The sequence below is a fragment of the Mustela erminea genome, chromosome 3, assembly GCF_009829155.1.
Source record: "Mustela erminea isolate mMusErm1 chromosome 3, mMusErm1.Pri, whole genome shotgun sequence".
Classification (NCBI taxonomy): domain Eukaryota; kingdom Metazoa; phylum Chordata; class Mammalia; order Carnivora; family Mustelidae; genus Mustela; species Mustela erminea.
Window position 1 is genome coordinate 81,562,212 of NC_045616.1, and position 20,726 is coordinate 81,582,937.

At 48.3% G+C, this 20,726-nt stretch overlaps 1 protein-coding gene across 1 annotated transcript; it reads right to left on the reverse strand.

The window, feature by feature from the left end:
• Positions 1 to 15,549: 15,549 nt before the first annotated feature.
• On the reverse strand, positions 15,550 to 16,958 carry POU4F3 (POU class 4 homeobox 3). Its single transcript, XM_032334953.1, has 2 exons — positions 16,763 to 16,958; positions 15,550 to 16,446 (listed from the first exon to the last, which is right to left on the reverse strand). Exons 1-2 carry the CDS (start codon positions 16,880 to 16,882, stop codon positions 15,550 to 15,552), a joined length of 1,017 nt encoding a protein of 338 aa, XP_032190844.1. The 5' UTR covers positions 16,883 to 16,958.
• Positions 16,959 to 20,726: the final 3,768 nt, after the last annotated feature.

Genomic DNA, 20,726 nt, shown 5'->3' on the forward strand with positions numbered 1-20,726 from the left:
TCCATCCCAGGAACCGTGAGATCATGACCCGAGCCGAAGGAAGAGGCTTTAACCCACTGAGCCACCCAGGCACCCCAGCAGAATAAATTTTAAAAATATACTGTACAAGCTTCTAGAGCGAGAACATAAGTTTCCTACACAAATCGAGAATGAGAATGGCCTTGAACTTTTCAACTTTTAGCATTTTCAATACCAAATGCTAGAAAGCAATGGAGCAAACTCTTCAAAAGGCTTAGGGAAAATTAATTCCAACCTAGAATTCTATAGCAGTCAAATAGCCATTTATGTGTTAGAATAGAATAAAGACGTTCTTAGACCTGACGATTTTCCAAAAAAGCTATTTCCGTCACAGTCTTTCTCAGGGAGCATGTGTGCCACCTAAATGAGGCACAAACCCAAGAAAAGATACTGATTCTGGAAAACACAGGATTCAGCCCAAAAGACAATCTATAGGCTGATGGCAAAGGGGGGCCCTAGGATGACAGCTTTCAGCTTGTGTAGAGAGCCACTGTTTCATCCTGGACAAGTCAGAAAGCTCTAAGACTTAAATGTCTCCTTCAAGGAGAGTAAACTGATGGAACACTTGGTGTGTTCAAAAGTCTTGAGACAAGATTTACGTCCATGGGGAGAGTTTGGGGTTCCTAAATAAAAGAGAAAACAAAACAGAAAACAGCAATAATTACTAATGCCAAGAAAAATAAAATATGGTGTGGAAAGGGAAAAGGAACTATACCGTCTTACGTGGCTCAGCAGTAAAACTTGTTTGAGAGTAAAACATATGAACACCGAATACTGAGCTAACCAAAATTAAGATCTATTTTGGAATGGCAAGGGGGCAGAAATTAGGGTAGGGAACAAGAGATAGCTAAATCTTCACCTCATTCCTGGACACTGAACACACAAGAGGTGGCCATGGGAACATGGTATTTAGAGCCAGTGAGGTCAACAGCAAGAGGACCAGCCGAAGGGAGTGAAAGTGATCCCCCTGAGAACTGGAGGAGGCGGGGAGGTGGTCTGCAGGATATGTATAATTGTGCCAAGTCTTGCTAAACTATTTGAACTTTGAAATTATAGACACATATAACTTTTACTTTAAAAATTGTGCCAAGCCTTGCTAAATTATTTGAACTTTGAAATTATAGACACATATAACTTTTACTTTAAAAATAAATTTGAGGGGCACCTGGGTGGCTCAGTGGGTTAAAGCCTCTGCCTTCGGCTCAGGTCATGATCCCAGGGTCCTGGGATCGAGCCCTGAGTTGGGGGGTCTCTGCTCAGAGGGGAGCCTGCTTCCTCCTCTCTCTCTCTCTGCGTGCCTCTCTGCCTACTTGTGATCTTTGTCTGTCAAATAAATAAATAAAATCCTTTTTAAACATTAAAAAAAAATAAATTTGAAAGAAAGAAATCTTCCTGTGACTCCCGGGAGGAACATGAGCATCACCTGATGCCTAACTAACGTAGTTTCTCACTAACTCTCCTAGACATACACTTTGTTGCCTCGTTGGCATCAAACCTCAGCGGCTCTTCTCATCCTCCCTCCCACCCTCTGAAATCATTTTAACTGGGCTTAAGCTCTGCAGAGTCCAGCTGCACACCGGTCAGTAGCTGGTTTGTTCTAGAGAAGATGTGTCCACCTCGACACGTCATGTACACAGAGGGGGGCCCCATGAAATCTGGATCACGCAATCTGCCTCCCAAAACGGGAGCTAGAGGAAGTGGCTTCGTTGGTAGAGTGGCCAACTGTGACTGCCAGGAGCACATACCATGCTCTCTCCAGCTGTTACTTCCTCTTATCTTGGTTTTTGAAAAAAAAAATCAACAGTGTAGCACCATCAACTTGGTGCCAACTGATGTTCAGCTAGGTCCCAAGTGTTTGTGGGTTATTGTTGGTGTCTTCTTCTCAACTTCCATGACTTTTCGCTCTGCAGAGGGCTGAGGAAGGAGGAGGAAAATATTCATACACTACATACTATGCTAACAGAGATAGTCAGGAAGATTGGGACTGGCTCCCCAGAACCACAGACAGGTAAAGGTCGGATTAACTTGGTTAACACCTAACAAACAAATGGCTCTGGAGTCCCAGGCATGAGACATCACTAGTCTTTGGTAGGAGTGTAAGCTCCATGAGGACAGGCAGTGAACCTCAAGTTCTCTGCTGAGTCCCCAGCACCTTAAGCAAGACCTGTCACAGAGTAATAACATAAGACCTATTTGTTACCTTAATTCATTATATATCTAGACCTCGGCTATTTCTTCCTTTCTTTCAATTTTTTTTAAAGAGATTTTATTTATTTATTTGACAGAGAGATCACAAGTAGACAGAGAGGCAGGCAGAGAGAGAGGGAAAAGCAGGCTCCCCGCTGAGCAGAGAGCCTGACGCGGGGCTCGATCCCAGGACCCCGGGATCACGACCTGAGCCGAAGGCAGAGGCTTTAATCCACTGAGCCACCCAGGCGCCCCATACAAAACAATTTTTATTTTTTTTTAAAGATTTTATTTATTTATTTGAAAGAGAGGCAGTGAGAGAGAGCATGAGCGAGGAGAAGGTCAGAGGGAGAAGCAGACTCCCCGTGGAGTTGGGAGCCCAATGTGGGACTCGATCCCCGGGACTCTGGGATCATGACCTGAGCCAAAAGCAGTCATCCAACTAACCGAGCCACCCAGGCATCCCCAAAACCATTTTTAAATAACAAACCTCCAATGACCGCTCCCATTCCCTCGAAGTCTCTAGTGACTCTCAGTGATAACACTAGAGACGGAGGCTGAGTGACCCTGAGTTCTTCTAACATGGTAAGCTGGTAAAGGAGCTGAGCCTGTTTTTAATGTTATTGGCTTCAAGTACATGTATCAACATTCCAAAAGGCAAATGCAAGAATAAAATATTAAAATAACATTTAATAACATATTAAAATAATAAAAATATTAAAATAATATTTAAAAGTATTAAAATAACATTTTAATAAAAATATTGAAATAACATAATATACATAAATAACATTAAAATATTAATATAACATTATTATATATAATAAATAATAATAAATAAATTTGTTAAGTACTTGCCAAAGTAGTCTTCAGACTTGTTGCTTTGTGATATACCTACTAAAATAACATTTCTTTTCTATGCTCCTTTAAGGAAGTTGTACATTTTTTGGAGGAGATAGTCCCTTTATATTTTTCACTGGAGGTATCTAAGAATGAACAAACATCCAGAGCAACAGTAGCTTTTGGACCAGAATGAACTGTGATCTCATTCAACCAAACACGTGATGCTGAAACCCACCCTCCACCCCACCCCCCAGTCACTCTCTGAAATCTTGCCTTGAATCCACACAGGGGCTCACAGCACAGCTCACTCCTTGGACCATGTTGACTGCCAGAGCCTCTTCCTCATATGAAAAGAAATTTTTCCTTCTGTGACTTCATTTCTTATCTAATTATACCCCCTTCTTGCCCCATTGAACAAGACTAAGCTTCTTTCACATAAAATCCTTCTGATTTCGCCCCTAAAAATTTAAGTCCAATTTATTCTACAGGAGCAAGCATGGCATAGTGGCAAGTCCAGCTCTAGACGTAGATTACTCTGGGTTTAACTCCTAAGTTCTATAATTTATAGTTGTGTGACCTTGACCAAGTTGTTTAATCGTTCTGATACCTCATTTTTATTTTTATTTTTTTTTTTTTAAAAAGATTTTATTTATTTATTTGACAGATAGAGACCACAAGCAGGCAGAGAGGCAGGCAGAGAGAGAGGAGGAAGCAGGCTCCCTGCCAAGCAGAGAGCCCGATGCGGGGCTCGATCCCAAGACCCTGGGATCATGACCCGAGCTGAAAGCAGAGGCTTTAACCCACTGAGCCACCCAGGTGCCCCATGATACCTCATTTTTAAAATATAAGTTAGGAACACCTGGGTGGCTCAGTGGGTTAAGCCTCTGCCTTTGGCTCAGGTCATGATCTCAGGGTCCTGGGATCGAGTCCCACATCGGGCTCTCTGCTCAGCGGGGAGCCTCCTTCTCCCTCTGTATGCTGTTCCATCTGCTTATGCTCGCTCTATCCCTCCCTCTCTCTCTGAAAAATAAATAAATAAAATTAAAAAAAATAAAATATGGGTTTTATTGTAAGTACTTCACCTAGGTCTGCAGAGCATCTTAGAAGGAGCAGTATTTTTAAGCTAGGAACACTCCGTACCCTAAAATTTCCTCCTTTCCTCCCTTCACCTTTGCGGGGAGAGATATGGATGGGAGGGTTATAAGCAAGAATAGCTCGTTCATAGATTTAATTTCAAAATTTGTTAAGTACTTGCTAAAGTAGTCTTCAGACTTGTTGCTTGTTTTACTGCTATTTGTGATCCACCTGCTAAATTGTTTTTAGGTCTCATTTTTTGCCCTAAAATAAAGAGGCTGCACTAGAATCTGCTGGCAATCTAAGCTCCTGGTTCTTATGAGCCACAGATCATTGTGCAGGGTGTGGTTACACCAAAGGTTCTGGGTGCTGCCCCAATTAATTCCTTAAGTAAACTAACAAGGCAATGGTGGGGAGGGCAGAAAGAGTCACCGATACCTTGTGAAATAAGAGGCAAATTTTATCCCACCTTAAATGCAACAAGCATTGGAAGTAATTTTGGGTTTCTGGCTATATACCTAAACTTTAGTGTGGGGCACTTTGGTGGGGGGAAAAAAGTAGACGAAACATCTTCCTAAATCCAGGCATGTAAGCAGAGTCAGCTGGACAGATTGTGAAAAACATAGATTCCTGGACACCTACAAACAGAACATCATGTCCACCAGCCAGAAAATCTCCATGAATTCTTCTCCCTTCATATTCTAGGATTTCATGTGCCTAACAATGACAATGTAAAGCATTTGAGGAAATAGTATTAAAACTCTTCTTGTGATGGAAAAACCCTACTGTGACAAGAGATACAGATCTTCCTCTCAAAGACCTAATCACACTAGAAGTCATAGGGCCGTCCAACCCAAAGCCATAAGCAATTATCAAGATACTACAGGAGAGGGGCGCCTGGGTGTCTCAGTGGGTTAAGCCTCTGCCCAAGTCCTGGGATCCAGCCCCATAGAGGGCTCCCTGCTCGGCGGGAAGCCTGCTTCTCCCTCTCCCACTCCTGCTTGTATTCCCTCTCTCGTTGTGTCTCTCGCTGTCAAATAAATAAATAAAATCTTTAAAAAAAAAAAAAAAGATACTATGGGAGAAAAACTCGAGAAGTAAAAACTATAGAACACAGGAATTCGGTGAAGGTTGTCAAATGGTGCAAACTTCCAGTTATAAAATAAGCTCTTAGGGTGTAATGTACAACACGATGACTATAGCTAGCAGAACTATATTATATATTAAAATTCGCTCTGGGGAGATTGTAAAAGTTCTCACCATAAGTAAAAAAATTGTAACTATGTGAAATGATGGGTGTGAACTAGTCTTATTGTGGTGATTATTTTCAGTAGCTCCATAGCACTATGTTGTACACCTTAAACTTACACAATGTTATTTGTCGATCATCTCTCAATAAAACTGGGGGAAAAGTCTATAGGACCAGAGAAACTTCAGGAAGTTGAAACCGGAAGAATTGAAGGTGGCCAATGTTCTTATCATGTTACACGAACCACGTGACCATACAGCCCCTCATATGCTAAGTGAGCTAGCGGTTGCAAGCATTGTCCCCAGTCAGAGAGGGGGAAAAAAATGAAGCTCTGGAGCCCTGGTCAGCATTCTCTTATCTGTGGATTCCAGCCAAAGCTGGAATGGGCATGGGGGGGTGGGCACACACTACCCTGCCCAGCCTACAACCACCCCCCTCCTAGTCCCTCTACTCCTCACTGGGGCTCCTCAGGCCTGCTGATGAACCGGCTTGTCTGAGCCAAGACTATTTAGTCTAACAAAATGTTTTAATTTCATCCTGTCTCCTTTACCCCACCCCCGCCTTTAATTTTTAAACTTACAAACTGTTGGTGTTTTTATTTTTTCATTAGGACGTGGGGTTATGTTTCCGTCTCATGGTTTTAGAACCTCAATGCTGGGAATCCAGCAGACACCACACTTGGTAGCCTCTCCTTCCAATTCTACTTTGATTGTACAGCTCTCCTTTTTTTTTTTTTTTTTTTTAAGAATTTATTTATTTATTTGAGAGAGAGACAGTGAGAGAGAGCATGAGAGGCGAGAACGTCAGAGAGAGAAACAGACTCCCCATGGAGTTGGGAGCCTGATTTGGGACTCGATCCCGGGACTCCGGGACCGTGACCTGAGCCGAAGGCAGTTGCTTAACCAACTGAGCCACCCAGGCGCCCCACAGCTCTCCTTTTGAAAGCAAAATAGAAAAATAAAATAAGCTGAAACAAATATTAAATGTAAGACATGCCAGTGCCTACACACACAAGCTCACCAATGTCATAACTGGCAGCTTTGCAAGTCATCCCACCTCTTCTCATTTTACCCATAAGAAAAGAGGTCAGGGGCACCTGGGTGGCTCAGTGGGTTAAAGCCTCTGCCTTCGGCTCAGGTCATGATCTCAGGGTCCTGGGATGGAGCCCCACATCAGGCTCTCTGCTCAGCAGGGAACCTGCCCCCCCCCACTTGTGATCTCTCTGTCAAATAAACAAATAAAATCTTTAAAAAAAAAAAAAAGAAAGAAAGAAAAGAAAAGAGAGGGTCAGAGCAGGGAAGCCACCAGCTCAAAATCTCAGTTCTAGCTGTTGGCAGACTGGTTAAAACAAAAACAAAAACACTAGATTCTGACCCCTAATTTAGGCTTTTTTCACTCCACCACACTGTCTCTTGGGAGACTATAGATCTGAAGAATAATTTTGTCAAAGCTATTTGGATTCTTTATTGACAATTGGCTCATACTCTAACTGACACTTTATTTTCACCTTCAGTAAAGTTCTTCCCAGTTTGCTAAACTGGTTTCCGTGCTTATGGGTATTTGACCACCTACTCAGATAGCCGGATGAAGAGTAGCCGTTACAGGACCTGTTCCAGGAGGGTCTTAATCTGGGACTTATAAATTCATGGGATGAATCTAGCAGATACACGGTTAACCTTCAAGAAGTTAGCAAAAAACCTGACTGTACAGAGCTACATTTTTCTTGGTTAGGGAAATAGTTTTCTTCAGATTCTCAAAGGAGTCTATGAATCCTCACCAAAACTGAACTACTACCGAATTCAGTTCCCTACCTTAGAGTTGTGGAAACTGAGGCACTGAGAAGTGAGCTGAGTTGCCAAGAACACATAGAACAACGTGCCTCAACTCAGACCTTTCTGTGCACATTTCAGATTCCTTCCCACTGCACCCTGTAGCCTATATGGTGACCAGAGATGACCAGGATTCTCCTAATTAACTCTTTCAATCCACGCTTTTCACTACAAGAAGAATTCCTTGAGAGAGTATGCAAGGCTCAGTACAAATCAATCCTGCCTCTGAAACAATGGCTCCCTGTACATCGCCCATTAGTCAATCCGGATCACCACCTTGAACTGCTGTCAGAGATAGAATTTACGCTCTGACACTAGTAATTCCTTCACACACAGGAGCTTGGCTGGAATTTCTGCAGCCTCGTGCTCAATCCTCAGCCCTAGGCAGATTATTAAATGATGTCACTGATGTTCTCTCCAGTCCCATCACTGCTATTATACACTGCTAATATACACTGCTATTATACATTCGGTTTTAAGAAAAACTCTTCTTAAGGCAAAAAACGGGCTCACTGATCCCGTAGTACTTACAGATATGCTGCTTTACATTCTATTTGGAAGGAGATGGGATAGAATGCAAATCAGTCCATAAACACTCTTTATGTTTGTGAGTAGGCAGTTTTTATACATCATGGAATCTGCATCTTCAAAAAAAAAAAAAAAGGAATCAGAATTTTCAACTGCCCATCCAGTTCATATTTTTTCATTATTGATTTTGTATAAAACTTCCGAGGTTTCTTGGTATGGAAGATTATTCAAGATTATTATTATTATTAGTTCTCTGATACCATAGCAAGAAATTAGTGCACAATGACTAAAAATGACAAATCAAAAAAAATGACAGCCAATAAAATCTCTCTGGAGTATACACAAAAAATGGATAATGTTACTTGCATTCAACAGTGGGAACTGGCTAACTTGGGGTCAAGGGTGGAAGAAAGGCTTTTCACTGCAAATCTTGTAGTTCTTTTGAATTTGAATCATGTATTATTTAATCAAAATATGAAGACACAAACTCTCAACTTTAGAAGGAGAAAAATAGTACAAAACCCATATTATTTAGATTTACAATTAACTTCCAAAAGAAACAGCTAAAAGTGGCTGAGGGTGGGGATTCATCAAATTGTCTTTCTGTGTTCAATTTTTAACTATATGCGTGAATTAACTCTGACAAAATATAAAAGTAGTTTTAAAAAAAAAATCACCTCCAACCTACAGGTAAAAATACTAAAGCCCTAAGGGTAGAACAGACTAGTTTCCCAAGGTGGCAGAGCATAGACACATACTCAGTTTTGCTGTGTTTCACGCCAGACCTTTCTCTAACATGGAGAGATTCTTGGAGTGGCTGATGTCTAAATGCCTTCCAATTATTGTTGTTGTTTCTGTTGTTGTTATTGTTATTATTATTAGATTAAGACATTTTTAGAATATTTTAATAAAATTGACCTCTCCTCATTCTGATCCTCTGTGCTAATAATTGTACCCTTTTTTTATTCATTCAATTACAAGCAAATTGACAGGAGACATTTATATGAGGCAGCTTAAACCCCAGCTAATGGAGTGCCTAATGACTAATTGATCAGATCCCAACCCAGAGAGCAGCCCTGAGTGGCCTAAAGGAATTTATGCAATTAGTTTAGGTTTGGTAGAAATTGAGTGCATATGAAAGTAAGCTTTTTATGGTCTTGATTTACGAGGGCTGGACATTAACTATATCTGCCAAGAGGTGAGCTGCCTAGCAAAGCCCCAGGCATAGGGAGGCTCTGTCGCAGGAGGAAACGCAGGGGTTTTTGGAGCTGGGCTGGTATGCGTGTGCCTATGCGTGTGTGTGCGCGCGCGCGTGCGCGCGTGGGATGGGTGAAAGAAAAAAGATACGGTGTTGGGGGTAGGATTCATCCAGAGACTTTTTGAAATTAGGGTGATGTCCCTCCCTATGTAATTCTAAGTAAAAACATCAATCCAAAATATGTATAAGAAGTCCAACAAAATTTTGATTTTCTTAAGATGAACAATAGGATTTTGTGTGTGAATCCTAAAACTCAAGAGAGAGTGCTGCTTCGGTTCCAGTATGCCTCCAGCGCCAGGCTGGGCAGTGCTGGGCTGAGGCAAAGGGCAGAGAGAACTGACGCTTTCTGGAGACAAGTCCTCCACGCGCTGGACACGGAAAGCAACGGATGGGGAGGACACCCCGGGAGAAGCCCGGGCCTGGCCGCGCAACCCTCTCTTCGCAACGCCACCTCCCGCAGTCCAGGGGGCTCCCCAAGCCAGAACAGCGCACAGAGGAAGCCCCCTCCGGAGGCACGGGGAGGAGCCGGGCGAACCCTGACCCGGCGGGGGAGCCCTGGGAGTCCGGCGACTGCGGAAGCGCCGTCCAGGGGCGGAGGGAAACCTGACCTGATCCGCACCGAGCGATCGAAGGGGCGGCTAATTCGTCGGCCGGGGTCCTCGCTGCCTCCGTCCTCTCGCCGGGGCGGGGTGACCGCAGGGGGCTCCCACCGCTCGGCGGAAGAGAGGGAAAAGGGGAAGGGGGCTTTCTGCGCGCGCAGAGCTCGCGGCCCGTCTCGCTCCTGCGCTCTGGGGTCAAGTTTTGCGCCTGCGAGGTTGGAGGGGAGCTGAGGGCGGGTTGGGTGGGAGACGAGCGAACGCACCCACGCCGATAGTGACCGAGACTGGGGAGGCGGCACGAAACCACGAGGGAGAGACCCGCAGCGCCAGTGGAGGGCCCCGAAACTCTGCGAGGACACGGGGCGTCGGTTTACACCACTTCCTTCGCTTGCGCGGCACCTTCAGCCAAATCCGACACGTCTGCTCCGCCCGCAGTCCGGGCGGCCGCCCCTCGCCTGCCCCGACAGAGCTGGGTCTCGCTTGGGGACCGGTGAGACGAAGAAGTGGGTGTTTTGCCAGATCTCCCCCAAATTGCTGTGTCACACCTTGTCCCCGGCAAGTTACATAAACACTCTGTGCCTCCACGTTCTCATCTGTAAAATGGGGTTTAAAATGGGACCGACTCGTGTTATTCAAGGATTAATAATGCATATAAAGAGCTTGGAACAGTACCTGACATCCAGGAAGCCCTTGACACATGTTAGATTTTATTATTCGCTTATCCAACAAACGTTTGTGAAGCGCCCCTCTGTAGGAGGCTCTGCGCTGGGTTCCTGGAGGGGGGTGGGGGAAGGGTACTGTGCCGACCCGGTACTGTGCCGACCGGTACTGTGCCGACCGGTACTGGCCCTGAGCACATTTACTGCTAAATAAATAAGCAGAGTGCGGTCAGGGAATGATTAGGACTAAGAAAGAAATACAACAGGGTAGTAAGATAGCAGGACTGGAGAAGAGAGGAATCTAGGGTAGAAGGAGCCTCCTAAGACCCTCCGCCCCTCTCCGGGCCTCAGTCTCTCCTTCAGTCGAAGAGGGGCTTTCGACAGCGAGTGTCAACCTAGGCTGACGCTTGGGGACACCAAGTCCAAAGGCGGAGCTGAACCCGGGAGACCGAATCAGAGACTCCATCCCCGCTTCCTCTGCTCACTGGAGACCACTCCTTGGGAAAGAGAGCTGCGCTGAGTCTTCCAACAATCATAACGTTGCTGCTTGCCGGGATTCCGCAAAGAAGGAAGGCGTGAGTTCGAGGAGCCGCCATTGGGGTCCAGCTTCTCAGCGGGAACTTATTCACACCGTGGACTCCAGGAGAGCGAATTACAAGGTCGCTTCGGTTCCTGAGCCACACGGTGTGCACAGAGATTACTTGTACGCTTTCTGATTTACCGCTGACAACCGCATGGAGAGCTGGTAGTCAGTGCCGCTGCTCTCATTTTATAGATGAACACTGTGGCTCCCAGAGGGGAAAATGTTGATCCTAGCGGAGGCCAAGCCCTGATTTTGCGACACTAACTCTCACTTCTCTGAGCATAAGCAATGTTTTTAAATGATTAAGTATCCACTAATGCCTATTACGGGTCAGGCCCTAGCCTGTGCGATACTCATCACAGCAATCCTGAAAGATTGTCTTTCTTCCTACTTTACATATGAGACCACCGAGGCTCAGAGAGTTAAAGGCACTTCATCTAAAAGATGGAGTAGGTTTTCCACCCAGGGCTGTCTACTCTGGTGCCAGAGTTGTTTCCTTCTCGGTAAGAAAGTAAAATAACCCAGGCTCAAAGGCCAAGAGAGTTTCAGGAACATGCAGCAGGGCAGAGGTCACCCCTTGATCCTCTCCCCGGATTCCTCCTTTAAGTTCTGAGGGCCCATATCACAGAGCATCCCCTCTGTACCCATGATAACCACGGAGGGAGGCAAGGCTTCTTCTAATTTAAACAGGAAGGAAACTGGCTGCTTCTGAATGGAAGCTGGGGCTTCAGATCATCACCTTGACCCTGCCCCCACACCCATAGTGTCTCTTCTTCGCTAAGGTGCCCAGAATCTAGGAAGGATAGGGCTGGAAAGGGTCCTTTCATTTTACAAAACAAAAACCTCATTCCTTCATTCCTTCATTCATTTCACAGATACCCATTGTCTGCCACTCTGGTCCAGACCCTGAGTTGGGCACTGGCTATAAAACAGTGAACAGGGGCGCCTGGGTGGCTCAGTGGGTTAAGCTGCTGCCTTTGGCTCAGGTCATGATCTCAGGGTCCTGGGATCGAGTTCCGCATCAGGCTCTCTGCTCGGCAGGGAGCCTGCGTCCCTCTCTCTCTCTCTCTGCCTGCCTCTCCGTCTACTTGTGATTTCTCTCTGTCAAATAAGTAAATACAATCTTTAAAAAAAAAAAAAGTGAACAAAACATACTATCTTAAGCACAGAGAGATAGACAGTAAACTCCTGGCCAGAGATCTGCAGAGGAGTCCAGGAGCCCAGGATTCAAGAGGAACCCATGACTTCAGCCATGCGGGGCTCTGCATGGCACGGCTCATTCCGGGTCAGACCCTAATTCCAGACAGCCAAGTGCCTAGAATCCTCTCCCTACTCCACAGAGTATTCTCAAAATCCCACCTTGAAAGGCCCAGTGCAGCTTTCCATACAAACAGCCCTGAACACTGCCCCTTCCCAGCCCCCTTTCTCTTCTGGACTTTTAAAGAAACTCCCAGCTGGGCCCGGACAGTGAATGTTTCAAGTTGGTGGTATTTTGGAACGGAAAATCTGCTCCGAAGTGTTTTCCAGTTGCTCTTCAAAATTATTCTTGTGAGGTTTTTCAGTCATCAAGAGAAGCTTACAGAAGTGATGTGACTTGCCCAAGGTCACACGGTTAGGAAATGGCCCACCAGGATGCAAAAGAGGCCTATGTGAACCCCAAACCGGTTGGAACCTACCCACCCTCCGCTCTTGAGAGGTCTATGCCTCCGCCTCGCAGAGGCGACTGCACAATTCCGGAGAAACCGCAGCTCCCGAGGCTTCCTGAGAGAGCCCAAGGAGAGAGGCAGCGGCGCCGAGCCGTCGCACTCAGTGGGTGGGAGAGGGTGGGGCGCGTCGTGGACTGAGCAGCAGCTCCCGCCCCGCAGGTAGAAGCTGGTCAAAATACCAGTGCGCTAAGGCAGCCCAGGCATCTGAAGCCAACCAGTCGCAGAGGCGCGGGTCAACTCATAACCCAACCAGTCCAGTTATGGAGAGATCTTAACTTTCAGGCGGCTCATCTCTCCCTCGCCATTAGAGAGAAAAAAAAAAAAAAAAAAGTCTTCCAAACTTCTGAGGCTATTAATTTAAATGTATATATATTTATTTATTTATATTTATATATATAACAGCAGGGAACTTTTCAGAAAGGAGACGGAGGCGGATATCGGGTATGTTTCCCGGGCCAGAAAAGCTGAAGGCTCTTACCTGCAGGAAACCTTGCAGCCCGCAAAGGCGCGTCTGTCTGGAGCGCTTCACTTCGGCGCGGGACGCTCACGGCCGCCTCCTCTGCAGCCCGGCTGGGCTCCGGCCCTGTGTTTTATACCACTATAGGCAATTAATATTGCATCAGCCGTATTTTAAATTTTCAAAACCCACAATATAATGTAATGGCATAAGGGCATTTATTATTAAAGGACACCCGATGGAGAAGGAGGTGGAGGCATCACTGGGTCTGTTGCGCTAGGCGGGGGAGAGGGGCTGAGGCCCAGGGGCTGGGGGCGATCCCCAGGTTTACTTGTGCAGCAAAGGAGGTGCACCGTGCGGAGGGGAGACCGACTCTGCTCCGAATTTCAGTCCGGAGGTGTTGACCCACTTCTCTTTGAAGACACAGAGGGAAAATGTGCTGACCACTCCTAGACTTGGAACATTAATTTTTAAGCCTTGAAGGTGTTTCTGCGGCTCACAAATAAAAAGGTTTCTTACTCCTTTTGAAGGGAGTGAGAAAGAAGGGAACTGCCATCTCTTGAGCACCTACTGTGCTCAAGGCACCATGCTAGGATCTTTGCAGCAGACCTATCATTTAGATTCCCACAGAGAAGAGGAGAAAGACCTTGGGGTAAGTTCTTGTGTGACAGTTTTAAATAAGTTTCTAAAATGATCCCAAAGGGGCCCCAGCGGACTCTGTCCCAACAAAGAACACTTTCCTCCCTCTTTGCATCTATCCGCTCACTTCCTATCCACACATTTGAATCTTTTGAAATGTTTCATCTCAAACACAAAACACTACCAGATGCCTTAAATAAATAACTTCACTTAATCTTGACAATAAACTTGTGAGCTAAATATTCGCCTCTTCATCCTACAGACAAGCAATCGAGGCTTTTAGAAAAGGTAAGAAACTGGCTTCAGGGTTATTCAGCCAATGAATGGAAGTATTGGATGCTCCTGTTCCCATCAGTCTGGTGTCAAAGTTTGTAATGGGTCCGAATCAAAATGAGCAAACAGAGGCTGATAGATGGGCATGCAGGGAAGCGTGGGGTGCTGGGGAGTGCCTTGTAACTCTGAGGTCTGGAGAAGAGCTGCCAGATCTCCCTAAAGGAGGTCAGAGTGAGAAGGTGAGACTGCATGGAAGAAGGGAGAGATGGCCAGACACAGGCATACTGGAAGTGAGAACACAGCCTGTATGGGCTTTCGATTTTAAATCCTTTCCCAGACTAGTACTTCTTATCCTCTGAGAAAGAAAAGCACTGTGATTCGGGTTGAAAAATAAAGCATTTATTTTAGAAGTTCATTCAAGGGGTAAAGAGAGAAGAAAACTTAATATTTTATTTGTATCTATTTGGAGAACAAAACCAAAGGTCACACAGCAACACGCAAAATACATGAAGTAACGAAAGATAAAATGTGATGGGGCCAGAGGGACATGGGTGAGAAGGGTCCAGGCCAGCAGTCTGGCTCCTTTTTCCACCCAAATCCAAAGTGAACCTCCACTGGGAGACACCCAAATAAGAGGGGTGGAAAGAAGCAGAGTTAAATAAATAATAGGAAATAACAATGCTAACAACAATAATAAAATCACAACGAGGTTAGACATGTTGGAAGGAGTTGCATATGATTCAGAGAAGTTACAAACACTTTTGAAAAACTGCCTCTACACTGCGCTGGAAATCTGGCTGGAGAAGCGAGCTGAGGTCAGAGAGTCCTCAATCGGTCCAGAGCACTACCAATCCCCCTCGCTCTCCAGCAGGCAGTAAATTACCCACTCAAACACCATCAGATCAGGGAGGATGAGCCCGAACAGTTGACAGTTGTTGTTTGCAACAAGGTATGCGATCATATCATTTTCAGTCACTGAATTGGGCGCATCTTTTCTGGAGCCCAACTTACCTCAGAGAGCAGCTGGGATCTCGAAACTCCATGAACACTTTCCCTGAACCTAGTCCATGCTACCTTAGAGAACTTAAGGATGAGATGGACAAAATTTAAGAGGGGAAAGGAGTATAAGGCTATCCTTTGGAAACATACATGTATTTTATATACTCTAAATAAATCTCCAGTACATGTTTGTGCCCCAGTTAGACTTTGTGTTATTATTTATCACTGCCTGCGCATCCTTTCAGCTTTTGTCTAACCGCGCTTAGCAAAGTGGCGCCATCACCCCCAAAGTCGTGCTGTCAGGGCAATTCACCATCCCTGCATTTGGGCTCCCGCCCTGAGGTCGCGCAGCGCAGCGCGCGAAAGCTATTTTCAGCACCAGGGACAGAGCTAATCCCTCCAGGCCTGCCCTTCATAAATTTTTTTCTTAGCGCCATAATTTTCCGCTGGGAACAGAAAGGAAAGAAGAGAAAGAGAAGGCCGGGAGGCAACCAGGTGGGATAAAGGGGAAAGTCTGTGGCTTCGGGGGAGAGAGCCTGACCTGCCAGGAAACGTCTTGGGGTCCCCCATAACCATTCCCCCCAACCCCCACGCGGGGGGTGGTGTACACTCAGCTCTCCCAGCCCAGGACGCTGCGCCCCACAGCAGTCAGTGGACAGCCGAGTACTTCATTCGTTTCTGTTTCTGTCTCTGGTTGCAAAACCAGACCCTCACCACGTTCTTTTTAAGGTCCAGTTTCTCGGCGATGGCCGCGATCTTCTCAGATGAGGGCCGCGGCTGGATGGCGAAATAGGCCTCCAGCGAACGCTTCTCCGGCGCCGCGATGGACGTGCGTTTGCGCTTCCGCTCGCTGCCGTTGAAGAGCTCTGGCTTGCTGTTTTTCTCTCGATAGGCGGCCTCGGCTTCCTCCAGCCAGGCCTGGAGCACGGGCTTGAGCGCGATCATGTTGTTGTGTGAGAGAGTGAGAGACTCGAACCTGCAAATGGTGCTCTGGCTGAGCGAGCCTACTCCGGGGATCTTGAGGTTAGCCAGAGCCGCGCCCACGTCCGCCTGGGTCACCCCCAGCTTGATGCGCCGCTGCTTGAAGCGCTCGGCGAAGGCCTCGAGCTCTCGGGGGTCCGACTCCACGTCGCTGAGGCATGCGGGCATGGCGCTGTGAGGCGCCACGGCATGTGGGTGACTCATGCCCATGGCCTGGTGCAGGTGGCCCATGGCGCCCAGGTGGTGCGGGTGGATCTGCGCCGGCATCACCGAATGCTCTGGGGCGCCCAAACCGCTCACGCTCAGCGTGGGAGAGATGTGCTCTAGCAGGTCGCCCTCGAGGCCCTGGTGCACGGCGTGATGCGGGTGCGAGGTGAGCGCGGCCGGGTGGGATATGGGCACGGTGGACGAAGTGGACGTGCAGGGCACGCTGCTCATGGTATGGTAGGTGGCGTCGGGCTTGAACGGATGGTTCTTGCCGTGGGAGACGATATCCACCGCCGCCAGAGCTTCGGCGCGTGCCAGCAGGCTCTCATCAAAGCTTCCAAATATATTACCCTGCAGCTGCAAGCGAGAAGGCGCACAGCACGGTCAGTGGGGAATACTGTCAACTCAGGATTAAAACACATTTTCAAGCAACCGAGATGCCTCTCCTCAAAGCCCAGGTCATAAAAATTAATACGGAGACAGAGGCTCTGCTGGAACAGACGTGTGGATCAGAGAGACATGAATGAGAGAGGGAGCGCGCCGGGAGAGAGCGCAGGGGAGACAAGGAGAGAGGTTCAGACAGCGGCGATTGTTCTGGGCGACATGAAAAAAACATGAAGCTAGTGCCTGTCAAAAATGTGCCTTAGAGCGGTAATTATGCTCCACTACGTACCTGCGGGGCTGGGAGACAGACTCGGCGCATGGCCTCGGAACCGGAGTGCAGGCTGGAGAATTTGGGTTCTTGAAGCACCGGGTGCATGCCGAAAGGCTGCTTGGCGTTCATGGCCATCATCTTCGCGCGCCTGGCAGGGAGGCAGCGAGGGACATGGATCAGGCTCTTCTCGCTCGCTCGCCGCGCTCCAAGTGAGCGCCGCTCAGCGCCCGCGCTCCCCTAGCCCTCTCGCTCGCTGCCTCCCCTCTCCCCCACCTGCTTCTTCACTCATCTTACAAGCAGCCTGCCAGGAAGGGACCGGGCGCGCGCAGGCGTGCTCACGCGCCCGGGACTCGCAGGGGCGGCCCGGGAGGCGAGGCCAGGCAGCAGCTCTAGGCGCGCCTCTGTGCGCCCGCCACGGCCGCCCCCGCCAACAGCATTTATACCCCGGCCCAGCCTGGCCTCTCCAGGCCCGCCCCGCCCCGCCTGGCTCCAGCGCGGCGGACCTTCCGGATTCTTTCTTCTTCTTGGAGGACTTGTTTCCCCCAAAGTCTCAAACCTCTCTGTCCTGTCCCAACTCAGACTGCCCCATCGAAGGGCAGCCCCGGGCTGTGCGCGGCCAGGAAGCTGACCTTACTACACACACACACACACACACACACACACACACACACACACCCTGTCGGCCAGGCTGCCGCCAAACTGCCCATTTCCAGGGCGCTCCTGGCCCCACGCCCGAGCGGTCCACGAGAGTCCGGCCCCGCCGCTCAGCGAAGAGGCGCCTCCAATCACCCAGACGGGCTCCAGGGAGGGTGAGGGGCTGCCAGAATGAGCCCCAGGTGACCTCAATCGCCCAGCGGGGTGGAGATGGGGGAAGTAACTGCCCGCCCGGTCCTGGAGGCCTGAGGCTTCCTCCCCATTCTCGCAGTTCTTGCCTTCGCTAGAGAAAGATAACTTGCCCCCCCCCCCTTTCCCCAACCCGTCAGTCAAAGGAAGCTTCCTGAGTACTGTTTAGTAACAGTTCGGGGCTGCCCATCCGCCTTAGATGTCAGTCAGTACACTTCTGCTGGACTGCCAACGCTTAGGAGACCCATTCCCCCAAAACAATAGCTACCATTTTTGAGCTCCTATTACGTGCTAGGTTGTTCAGAGACTTAGCTCGTGGTATTCTCACACCCTACGGAGTTCGTACTGACTCTGTTTTAAGGTTGAGGAGAACGAGGGTCAGAGGAGTTAAGTGATTCGCCCAAGATCACGGAGCTGGTTGGGAGCAGAGCCATTCACTCACTCTTCGGTTATCCATTCCACGAAGTTTTACTGATGGCCTACTGTGTGTGAGGCGCCACGTCTGACTTCCCAGGTTCTTCACGATTCTGCACTTTGTCTTCCTCACGAAGTTTCAGGGAACGGAGTGCCCCCGGGGTTAGTGCCCCGCCCCCGCCTCCCCTCTGCTCTGATCCCCACTCCTTCCCTCTCCTTTCCCCGCGATAGTAAACATCCTGAATAATGGATGGAGAGTCTTGGTACCCGGGCAGCGCCGCCCTCCGGGGGTTCGGAGCGGAGCCCTGCGCGCCCAGCTGAGCCCACCTCGCCTCTGACGCCCACCCCGCCTCTGCTCAGGAGCGGCTTTTGGGTTTCGGAGTTCTCACCAGCCTGCGGGCTAGGCCTGAGCGCCCGCGTGTGAGGGCCGGGTTTCCCAGACGTGAACGTAGTGGTTGGGCGAGGAGGGGCCAGCCCTTGGCCTAAGAGGAAATCCTGCCTAGGTCTGAGCTCCCTACACGCTCGGGCCCTGCCAATCCGTCTTCTCCGCATCGCAGCCAACTCCCTTGCTTGGTTCCCATCCTCTTCTGTCCTCTAACCGGGGCAGAGGATTCAGCAGGGGTGCCAAAGGCCAAGGGCTGCCCTCTAAACCGAACCTCGGTTCCCTGGACTGTAAAATGGCATCTATGCTACTGTATGCCTTCCGGGTTCTGGTGAAGGTGTTGTGAACTAGAGGAGAAAGGAAGCACTGAGCACTCCGCAAACCTCACAACCTGAGGCGTTGGGGAGCGGGTTTTGCCCTCAGATTCAGCATGATCTCTGCCTCTTGCAGAAAAGGCCACCAGCCACCTCAACTTATTGTACTGTAGTCTCCATATGTGTTCAACGGAGAAATCATTTCTTCTCTCCTGACTGCTGCGAGCAATGCACTGAGGTAAGCATTCAGCACAGTGTTTGGTGCATTGAAATCCAGAAATAAATCTTCATTCCCCTCTTTCTCTTTGACCTTATAGATAAAGCATTTGGAAGCCAGAGTGGCCTGAGTAATCTCCCTGGAGAATGGTTAGTCTGGAGGAGCAAATTTGTTCTCTCTTGTCCTTCTTATATTCAGCACCTGCTTTGTTCCAGATTCCGTGCAGAGGACTGGGACACAGATGTGAATCAGACTCCACCCCTGCCCTCACGGAGTCACCAGTCTGAAATGTACTGCAGGAAATGGACGGCAATCTCGCTCTATGGTGGAGACAGTGATGTAGATTCAAGAAACAGAGCAAGGCTGGTGGGATTCTTGAAACACAGAATGCACACCAGAACTATGGGCCTTAGGAGGGCTTAGAGATCATTTTAAATATTGGGCCTTACGTGACAATAGCTGGGCCTCAGTTTACCCACAAGAAGAGGGCTGGACTGGATGGTAAGTACTTCCAGGTCCAGCCAAATACTACCATTCTGGTTAATTTAAATGAAACACATTTGGAGGCACCTGGGTGGCTCAGTTGGTTAAGCTGTCGACTCTTGGTTTGGGCTCAGGTCCTGATCTCGGGGTCCTGGGATGGAGCCCTGCCCAATGCATTGGAATCTGTGCTCAGCAAGGAGTCCTCTTGTGGATTCTCTCTCCCCCTGCCACTGTGCCTCCATCCCCTCCTGTTCTCTCTCTCTCTAAAATAAATAAATCTTTTTTTTTTTAATGAAACGCATGTTGATTACGTCAAGAGCTTCTTTCCAAGGACTCATAACTTCCCAGAAGCTGAATGTGGCATTATTTGATCATTTCACCAGGATTTAGGATCACTCATTCTTGTTTTCTTCCCAGTGCAGGAAGGCAAAAGGAGAAAGGAAGGTGGCGATGGTGGATCCTCCAGGGAGAAAAATTTGTAACTTGCCTAACCCTGTGGTACCCTAAGACCCACACCCACTTCATCATATTCTAGTTGTCTATGAAGTTGAACCCTCAGAAACAGAAGGACAAGCCCATCCGCATCCAACCTTCTGGGGCTTTGTCCCCTCAGGGGCCTGGGAGACTTGCCACTGTCGAGGTCAGGCAGGGGTCAGAGCCAGAGCAAGACTAACTGGCCCCCTCGGGCTTCCAGTGCTGACCTTCAGCTCACCAGCCCATGTTCTGGCATCCCCAGGCTTTAGAATCACAAATCAAAACTCACTCTTGCATCAGGTAACCTGTGTTCCCTGGGTTTTTCTCATCCTTCCCTTCAAGAAGGTCTACTGACAGACAGCTCTATACAACCAGCAGTAAGGCGACACCCATCCTTAGGGACCGGACTTTCTGAGAAGGCCCTGGAGAGAGAGGAGATGAGGTAAACACCACATAGGAAAGAATGAGAAGGAGAATGATGAACACTCTCTACTTTGTAAACCAGTTCTGTCCAAAGCAAGTCCAGGAAAGCAAACTAGTTGGGTGTGTAAAGGGGAAGACTGGGACACAGGTAAACTGGAGAGCAAATGCCCCATCCTTCCCCCCAACCCCAGTATTACATTACAACTAAAATTCACATGCACATGCTCCCAGCACAACCCCACATAGCAAAATCTGCCTGAGGGTCCAAGTAGGGACCACACGAACTTCATGAAAGTGACACTAAAGGGGCACTCTCTTCACCCTGCAATCATTTCAGAATACCTACTGACAGCTGGGTCTTGTGATAGTTTCTGCAGGCATGGAGCACCCTGCTTTAAGAGCTCTGCGGCTGGTGGGAACCAAAAATTGCCT